General features: G+C 38.5%; 1 protein-coding gene across 2 annotated transcripts in view; it reads right to left on the bottom strand.

Annotated features, from left to right (window-relative positions):
* Window positions 1–1,898: 1,898 nt before the first annotated feature.
* Window positions 1,899–10,418, bottom strand: part of kdm4b (lysine (K)-specific demethylase 4B) — a 579,874-nt gene continuing 571,354 nt past the window's right edge. For both annotated transcript variants that reach the window (XM_078555676.1, XM_078555677.1), the window contains 2 exons: window positions 8,461–8,553; window positions 1,899–3,402 (listed from right to left, as the gene is read on the bottom strand). In XM_078555676.1, the coding sequence (XP_078411802.1) occupies window positions 3,211–3,402; window positions 8,461–8,553 (285 nt within the window). In that variant the 3' untranslated portion in view covers window positions 1,899–3,210. The remainder of the gene's footprint in view (window positions 3,403–8,460; window positions 8,554–10,418) is intronic.

Raw genomic sequence — 10,418 nt, 5'->3', positions numbered from 1 at the left:
ATTTAAAAACTTATTACAATAAAGCCTGGCAGATCCTTGCCTTGGGAATCCAATTGGGGATTAGCAAACCAGCTGAGAGCAATGGACCCCCCTCCAGTGACTGTGAAAAAAGAAAAAAAGAACTGTCCTGGGCTGTTGCCCATTCTCATCCAAGAGAAACTTCCTCCACAACTCACAGCAAAGGTCTCATACTGCAGTATTATTTTACACAGTACACAGGGGAAACACTAAGAGATACGTACACACTATGCATGCAACCAATAAACTCTTATCAGAATAGATCTTGTCCCCATTGAATCTCCCTTTGTCATTTGTTTTTGGGCTCTTTATGGCTCTTTCCTTTTAAGACAATTTATTCCTATTTCTTGATGTCAGTTGAAAAGGAGCCATTCTCCAAACTTCAACCTGCAGTAATCTGTGCCCCTTGTGTACAAGGTGATAGCACATCAAGGATTGGTCTTTACAGAGCTTGCAATACTGAAGGTTTATTTCACTATTGTACCAAAATAAGTAGAACTGCACTGAGAGAACATGCACTGGGACTGGTTATTCATTCCAGTATCTGAATCAGACACAAAGCAGTACCACTAAGCTGAGGAGGTTACTGCAGTACCCAGTCCCTTTTTATTAATCTTTTGATCACAGAAACCTCAATGATTGGATCTCATTAGTTTGTAAGATCAGTTTGCAATAAACACGAGTGTTAATAATTCAACTGACCTAAACATATCACAAGTCACTGAGAAAAATCTGGACAGTTAATGAAGGAAGTGGGTTAACAATATCAAGCTCCGAAAGCACAAACCATCAAAGAATTAGGTTTTGCAGCAGAATAATGAATTTGAATCTTCCTTACCGGAGTCAAATGAGACTCAGTTTAGGACATTCTGCTCTCAAGGTGAAACTAATGTTTATCTGTGTCTGACAATATTATGTTGAAGCAGCTGAGGTTATTTGGTAGATTTTGGTTTGAGAGTTAGGTTTTTCTTTTTAAAAATATAAAAGTCGTGGCTTGTGATGCTGAAACAAGGTCACCACATTCTGCTGTGATTATTTTAAGAGAACAGTTTGCAGTTTAGTCACTTAGAATTACAAAAATTAGCCTCCACTAACCATCTATCTGGAAAACTACACATTTACTACTGCATTCCACACACAGCTACTATACTTCTAAGCTAGACACCTTAGTCTAATAAGCAAAGGCTGCAAATAAGTTCTGAGAGTGAGTGTTTTTTTTTATGTCTTCTGACATTTTACAGAAATAATTTAAAGTATTTAATACAGTGGCATGATGCATTTTGTACATAATTTATCAATATTTCACTGTTGATGATAATCATCTTCCACACTTTAATTTCTATTCTTACTCAAACCCCCATCTCAGATTAGGTTTTAAGCCATCATAGGAACTACCTCACCTCAATCTACCCTATCTGCATCCCAAACCCCTCCTTCCCTTTCCACACATACACACATACTCTGAAGGGTCCCAAACCCTCCAAAATAAAATTAAAGACTTAATTCTGAGACCTGATGAGTTGATTCCACACAGCATTCTAAACAGATCCAATTGTTAACATCTACACGTGCTGCCCTATGGTTGTATAACACGTGCTGCTATACCATTGAATGTCAAAAGAAATTACCAAAAAGTTTTGTTCCTGTCATGGTTTTGTACTTTTTTTTCCTAATTAAGCACAAAGGTCCGGATTTTCTATAACACTTTCCTCTATTTGATGGCACAGCTAAGGTAGGAGCAAACTCACACAAACGACTGAAGCAGGCTGCTCAACTTCAACCTGCTCTAACTCTCTTATGGGAGCTGCAGAGTTGTGTATCCCAGCCATGAGGAGATACCGTTCATAACCATTTGAAATAACTCCATCGCACTTCAGTGCTTATTCAGATGAAAAGAATCAAATTGGGCAGAAAAGAAAACTATACAAAGATAACATTGAAATATATACAAATAAGCACATTGTTTTCTAGTGAACAAAACATGTCTTTTTGAGGTTACCAAATAATTCAATGGTTTATAGAAAAAGTGGTTCAACGGAATTAAACAGAAGGGGAAATACATGCTTGTTTTGACTAATGATGAGCAAGACAAGGTTTTAGTTTTGAGCTTCTGACAACTTGAACAATATTAAGGAATAAACATTACTGACTACACACAAACATTAATGACCTGGGGGAACTATGTTGGACACACTGGCTTCCCTATATGAACAATTACTGGTCATGCTTTGTGGTAATCCTTGACAATTACAATGAATTTAATTTAGCATCAATTAAAATCAATAGTGGATCAGGATTTAAATAGGACAAACAAGTTTCCAAGTACTAAAAAAATAAGATGACACAATGAAGTATGGGCCTCCCCCTGCCCCCAAACCCGTAACCCAACAGTAGAGATATTAATTAAGATTTCTTAATTAAAGGTTCTAAAACATTTCAAGGAGAAAAAAGCTTTGTCTTGTGTGTGTGGCCACCCAAAAAAAACATGCACATTATAAATTCCAGTCAGTGAAAAGTTAACATTACAGCTGGTATACCAACAATGTTGGAGCAGCCAGAGTTACATCCCAACTCCCAAGCTGGGATTCAATGCATCATATACTCAGCCACATCCAAAGTTTTAAGAAAATCTTGCCTTCAGAGAAAAATTAAACCCATTTTGGGAATGCAGTCTTAATATTTGTTTTAAACATTTTCAAAATCCACCAAAGCCTCCTAACAATAACAAAAAAAACTGTACCTGAAGATGATTGAAAAAAAATTGCCTTGCTAAAGACAAATCATAGAATTGACATTGGTTTCCTTCATTTTAACACTACCACACCCTACAACAATTGCAAATATTGCTTTGGTTCAAATATGCCAGGGAGATACACACAAAAGCTAGAAAAATGCTGAACTTTGTTCTCTCCTTTTTCTTAAACCCAAGATTTAAAAAAAGATGACCTAACACACAACTTTTTTTCTATGTACAAGAGATGTGGTTGAAACTTCAAGGCAGATTCAGTAGTTCAATTCTAAATTTGTTTAGCACCTTCGCAGAAGATGGCTCACAGTATTTACTGTAGAGTCTTTTCAATAACTTTTTTTTGTTTAAATTGAATCCATTTACTAAGCACAAAAGCATTTCATTTTTTTCCATTGAAAAACCCAAAACAAACAAAAACCCCCAAAACACAGAATTGCATCTCCCTAATTAATATATCCCTGCTGGTACGGTGAATGAAAGAGGTTTTCCATAAATGGAAAATATTCAGGATTCTGGGTGTAATCTTTCTGGCTGTAGTCTTCTAGAAACTTGGAGTTTGATGGCCGAGCCTTCTTTGCCTCCTTAGCTTCCTCTCCTGAGATATAATCCTCATGCCGGGAGCTCATCAGTGGCGACTGCAAGACAGACAGGATTGAGAGCGGACATAGCAGATCAAAGGTTTTACAGCAAAATCAAGACACCACTTCATCAATGGAAGGCTTAAAGTTATATCCCTCCCTGGTGATTTCCTACTTTGAAATTCAGATCAGTTTAACAAATAACAATTTACACAAATCCACAACATAGGTGTTGAAGGTCAGGATTAAAGATAAGTAAAAGGTGATGATGGGAAAAAGGACATAATTCTTCACTTTAATTGAATGTTATCAATGAAGTCTCCTCTATTACAGTTTCAGGTACCATGAAGAGAATATGATTGAGGTTGGAGAGAGAAGCTCCCATAGGGATTGTATTTAGGCAAAACAATGATTGAAACTAAAGCAATTTCCCAATGTTTAAAGATGCCCAGATTTGGTTCATGTGCTGAGTGGCAGCCAAATGCATGTAGTGAAATAAAACTGTTCCAGAAAAAGCCATGATCAATCACAAACATTCCAGCACAGAAACAATCCATTTGGCCCATCAAGTCCATGCTGGTATTTTTCTCCACAAGTGACATAGACTTCATCAAGTCTCCTGCACCCTTCCTTTATTCTTTAATATTCCTTTTCAATTTCCTGTTATAGATAAATAAGTTTCTCAATTTATTCCCCAAACAAACTCAAGGCCAGAAAGTGGAGGTTTTTTTAAAATGCTCTATGTTTGTGGTGAATTAAATGAGGAACAGTAAAAAGAGGAAAATGCAACACTTCAGCACCAGCATCAAGTACTCAGAGGTCAGATGCAGCATTCTCTGCCCCAATGTGCCTTCTTTACATGGCCATTCTTCATGTGAGAAAGAGAGTATGCATGCATGTGTGCTAAGAGTCAATGGAGTATTTGATTGCAGCTCATGGTAAAGGAATTGTAACTGAGCCTGAGCCATTCCTCAAGCTGCACGAAAGAAGTATTAATAAGTGATCAGAAGTAGGGATTCTAACTGGGTCTTTCTACCAGGAGCTCAGAGACATCATGACCTATTCCAGAAACCATATGGGTTGCCTCAGCTGTGACAGGCAAACTCACAGGGTCAGTAACCTTGGGAATTCCTGGTCTGTAAAACACTGTGGTCTGTTTAGTCACAGAGTCATTGAGGCATGCAAACCTTTAGTTTGTACAGAAAGTAAAACCAAGAGATGGTGGTTTATACCAAACTGGAGCACTGGGTGACAGTATGGTTTGCAATATCAATTTATTAACAAGTTATGTTACCCATATGTATTCTTTCATAAGCCACTAATAATGCATTTTATTTACTGAAATTGAAGTTGAGTATGGAAAGCTGGGTATAGCAGATAAACACAAGAGGACAGATGGAATGACATGGATATTGTAAGTGACAAATGCACAAGTATGCAGCCACTGCAATAGAGCAATTGGAGGCTCAGCAATCAGCAGTCAAATCTGGCATCACTGGATTGATGTGGTATTCTTATCCCTCTCTTAGTTTCATAGTTTATCCCCTTAGGTTGAAGCTACACAACCAATTGTTCTTGGCATTGAGACCAATCAGATGATTTGTAGAAACAGCATAATTGTGTCTGCCAATCAGATTTTCCATTTTGCCCAAGTTGCTTTATTTTGTTTGGCGCGGCCCTATGCCACACTGCTTAGAAATGCAACCAAGAGAGCGAAGGATTTAATCAATGTCCTTCCATTCTGTAGGACTGCAACATGAAGTGCAACTGCAGTGCCTGGATTCCTTCCTTTTTGGCAAATTACACACTTGGTCATTTGTTTTCTCTCAAGAGGGGCAGTAGATTTCTATTCTTAGGGCTGAGCAAGTGCTGATCTTTAACAGGCCACTACAACCAGAGTACTGACACATAACAAAGAGAAACACTTGCCCTTCTCTTGCCATCTCCCAATAATGAGATAGCATAGATTCGGGGATCACTAGCCTTAATCCTACATTATAGCAATGAATACGCTTCAAAGGCACCAAATTGACAGTAAGTTATTTGGATTGCCCTGAGGTTGTGAAAGATGCTAGATAAATGCAAGTCTCTCTTTAGTTTTTTTTGTTTTATAACTTCAGTTAAATACAGATATATTTTAAAACTTTTATCTGGAATACTGATTAATACTGATTCTTTGAGCCGACCCATTCATTCTTCTAGTGAACATATAAATGATGAATAAGGAATGCAGATATCAGACTTCCCAGCTCAGATCCCTCTGCAGTTGCGACTCATTCTCTTTGAAACCCTCATTTGCTACAAAACTGAAATGTTTATAATTACTCTTCCCTACGAGTAGACAAGTATTTGAATCAGATTGCCAAAACATCTGATATCTGAGAATTTATTTCCATCGATGCACATCCCTCTTGAAGCCCACGAGAATATACTGAATATACTCAATCTGATAAAGTGCCTCTTTAAAACCATAAGAACTGATCTCCATCTCAGGACCTTCCTCTTTGAGCCCTGATACATTGACCATGGTTTGTTTGGAAACTCAGCAAACATTTTGACAAACTGACTTCTCTGCAGAGTTTAGTATCTGTGTCTGATGCTCTGCTCATAAAAGAGGTTTAATAATTGAGCAGCCACATCCATCTTATCTGTTGTACACCGGCAGACTTATGTTTTCCCAATCCAATAATGTGAGCTAAAAAATTATCAAGTTGCCTGCTGCTGTTATTTCCTTTCAGAAAATCTAACCTTACGACCAGTTAGACACCACACTTCTAAACCAAGATTTATTCCAATATACAATTGGTTGAAACAAATGTGCTATGATCAGTAAAAGTGATTTTTTTTCTGAAGGTCAAATTTCATATTAAACTGATTTAGGCTCACCCACACTCAGTAACTGACTAATTAGTCATCTTCTACATGTCTCAGTACTGTATAAGTGACAAATAGATTGGATTTAACCCAAACCGCAACGGATCTAGATTTATCAAAAAGAGTGATAACAGGTAAACCACTGAAGCACATGGAGCTGTGTTAAATGAAATACGGCAGAATAGAACAATTTTAAACTAAAATGAGTGTGATTGGACAGTTCAGATATGATAGAATGATTAAGTCCCAATGAGAGAAGCAGATCGAGTTTCAGCTCTTCTTGTAGGGTGAGGGAGGCCTGGAAATTGGACCAATTTCTCACTGAATCTGATCCCAAATATTCATTACTACATGTAGGCTTGGGCCTACATTTAAGATACTATGTGTTGTTGTTTCAAGCTCCTCCTGTCTTATGATGGCTTCTTCAAAACTCTACCACAGTAAGCAAAGTGGGAACATTCCATCTGGTCACTATTTGAGGTAATATGTTATTTTACTGTGAAATAGCTTACAATTTCACTAGTCCCCCGCTTGTGTAAAGGTTGAGAAAAAAGCATTAAGCCTCTACATTTTGTTTCAGTGAGACACTGATGAGCATGTCCTTCATTATAACTATTATTGTTAAAAGGCGTGATATTTGTTTGATAAAAATGTGTAGCACAGTGTGAAGAGTAAGAATGCAGCTCGTGTGTCACATTGATCCTCAGAAGCAATGTCATGCGCAATGAATTTAAAAAACTGCTAAGGGCTATGGAGGCCAACTACCCTGGGATACCTTACAAACAGCAACATACATATGCTTTGCCATTTCCCAAAAAAGTAAGCATCATCAGCTTCTTAAATATTCAAATATAAAATATCATACTCTGCTACCTGCACTATTTACAAGTGGCAGGGCACTGCTTGCACTGTGATGTAACTTCAGTGCTATGTGGAAGCACCTGGGATGATCAACTTTTTTTTCTCTGTTAGTGGCTTGATGGCAACAATTAATTACTTTTAAACATTTTAATTTTTCCCTTTCTCTCCCTGAAGGTGTGGACTTTCATCAGCTACACACAGTTCCACTGGCTGCCTTCTGGCCCCTTGCCAAACCCGCCATTCTTATTATTTTGGACTGAGAGTTATCAGCAGCCCAATTCACATAAGACAGCATTAGAATCACAGCACTTTCAGGCATAGGGCAATGAATAGCAGAATTTTAAATGTAGTTTGCCTCTCCCTAGCCAGTGTTGAGACCAATTGTAGTGCCACTGCTGCAGTCCCAGATAATCTAACTCAGCAAACAGTAATTAAACTGCAATCTGTGGTGCCAACAGCTTCATTCCAGCATTGTACAGTAGGCCATAGATGGAGCCAAGTCAGACCCTGTTTTGACAAGCGTCAGTACTCTCCTCTCTGAATCAGAAGGCTGAGAGTTCAAATTCCATTCTGGGGGTTTGTGTCCACAATCCATGCTGACACTTTTAAACAGTACTGAAGGGAAGAATACAGAGAATACTACACAGTTAGAGGTAGATATAAAAGATCCTATGACAATATTTGAAGAAGAGCAGGGGAGTTCTTCTTGGTATTCTGGATAATATTTATCCCTTAACCAACGCCACTAATAAAAAGATGGCACAGTCATTGTCACAATGCTGTTTGTGGGCTCTTATTGTGCATAAATTGGCTGTCGTATTTCCTACAAAAGCAGCTATACTTCAAAACTATTTCATTGGTTGTAAAATATTTTGTGATGCCCGGAGGTTGTGAAAGGTGCTATATAAATACTAGCCATTCTTTCTTTTAATGTGTGACATTGAAACTCCGTTCTGGGGTGGTATCACTATAGTGTGCCCTTCATTATAGAGGTCCCTGGATTGGTGCAAAGCAAATCAAATCTCAGACTCCCAGAGGACCCGACAGCTGCAATTATATGGCACTGGACTCCTATTTGGGGAAAGAACTCGAATTCGAGCTCCAATTGTGAGCTAACTGGCACCTTAAATGGGTGTGTTCTGGCACCAGTCTCATGCGAGCCACCAGTATAGCTCTTCCAGGTATCAGTGCTAGAATCTTATCAGCAATACAGAGGTAAGAACAAGAGACCATTGCAGTTTGAGCTGGATGTTATAATTTCCGCATCACTTAGAATTGTTAGCCTAGACTTTGACAATGTAATATGTATCAGAGGTGTATGAACAATTGAATGCTAATTACCCATCATATAACAATCTAGTTTGTATGCTGTAAACTCACCAGCCTTGCTTTCACCCGCTTGGGTAGCTCCTCATCCAGTGTGAAAAGATCCTCTCTTTTCAAGGTCAGCTGAGAACCTCCCTCAAACTCCACCTGAATCATGAGTAAATCATCAAGAGAATGAACATTTAATACAACCAGGCTATTACATCATTTCAAATCCCTCCATGGCCTTGCCCCATCCTACCTCTGTAACCTCCTCTAACCCTTCAACCCTCTGAGATTTTTGAACTCCAATTTTAGCCTCCACCGGTAGCATCCGTACTTCGGCCCTAAGTTCTGGAATTCCGTCCCTAAAACTCCCTGCTTGCTTCTCCTATGTCTTTCACCAAGCTTTTGGTCACCTGTCTTAATACGTCTTTATGTGGTACAGTGTTAAATTTTGTTTTTGAAAATGCTCCCGTGAGGTGCCTCAGGATGGTTGTCTACATTAAAGGCGCTACATAAATGCAATTGCTGTTGTTGACATGGATTCTATTTTCTGACACTGGGTGGCAGTAGATCACTGGGTAAGTGCTACACCTTGAAGTATTTTTAAACATACCAAAGAAAACTAGCGGCAGAGAACGGAACTGCAGAAAATTTCTTCCGAAATGGTGATTTTCAAAACTGTTTCAGCGAACAAAAAACCTCACTACTATGTCATTGTTAGTTTCTCTCCCTTTCCAGGCTTTCAACATGATGTACCATTCTTGAGTAACAAAGTATTCAGGCTATTCTCTTGATTTTGTTACATAAGGGTGGCCTTGGTGAGGCGCTGGTTGGGCAAATCTCTTACCATGTCAATGCCTCCTCCTATTGATAAAGAGGCCTTCCTCCCAACATTAGCTACAATGCCCTACCTTATCAGCATATCTATCTCTCAACATTACTTACCTGTTACTGTTAAAATTGGAATTTCTTTGCACTTGCTTCCTCTTCAGTGTTGAAGTTAACATGAATTGCAACATTACCCAGTCTAATCCATTCTGTCCTTGGATCAGAAAACTCAATAACTCCTCACCTTCCTCAGTCACCTCCTCTTCATACAACTCTCAGGATTTTAAAATCACTACTCTGGATTTAACTTAACTTCTCTGCTCTTCCCAATTCTGGTGTTGTCCTACATTCTAGTTTTGTCTCTTCACCCTAGGTAATTTTTATATAATGCAATTTCCAAAAATCAACAGTTCAGTAATACAGGAACATGTATTGGTCCTTCAGTAACTTGAGCCTCACCATTCAATTAGGTCATGGCTACTCTGCATCTTAATGCCATTATCCATCTTTGTTCTATAACCTTTAACAGCCTTGCCTAGCAAAATCTATCAATTTCAGTTCTGACATGTCATGTTGACTTGACAGCTTCTTGGGGTGTGGGAGGCAAAGAGATCCAGAATTTCACTGTCCTGTGTGTGAATAAGTGCCTCTGGCATCACCCATGTAAGAACCAACTCTAGTGTTAAGGTTATGCCCGAGTCTGGACTCTCCAACCATAGGAAATAGTCTCCCTCTATGTACCCTATCAAATCCTTTAATCACCTTAAACACCTCCTAATCTTCTATGCTCAAGTGAAGATTCAGAGCAAGCATGTTCCCTTAAAGAAAAATGGTGGTACAAACAAATCCAGAGCATCTTGGAAATCAAACAGCTTAATGATGAGAAAGAAAAAAGGAATGCTTATGACAGCTACCAAGGACTCAAATACTGCAGAAAACCTAATTAAAGATTCTAGTAACTTACCTACAACTGACATTAGACTAATAGATCTACAATTTCTTAGTTTATCTCTCTTAACCTTCTTAAACAATGGAGTGACATTAGCAGTTTTCCAATCCAAAGGAACAATTCCTGAATCAAGAGTTTTGGAAGATCACAACTAACACATCAACAACTTCCTCATCTGCTTCCTTTAATACCCTGGAGTGGAAATGGCCGGGTCCTGGAGATTTGTCCATCATTATTTTCATTAGTTTCT

Source organism: Cetorhinus maximus, chromosome 13 (assembly GCF_964194155.1).
Source record: "Cetorhinus maximus chromosome 13, sCetMax3.hap1.1, whole genome shotgun sequence".
Classification (NCBI taxonomy): domain Eukaryota; kingdom Metazoa; phylum Chordata; class Chondrichthyes; order Lamniformes; family Cetorhinidae; genus Cetorhinus; species Cetorhinus maximus.
This window is presented reverse-complemented; position numbering and strand designations above follow the sequence as displayed.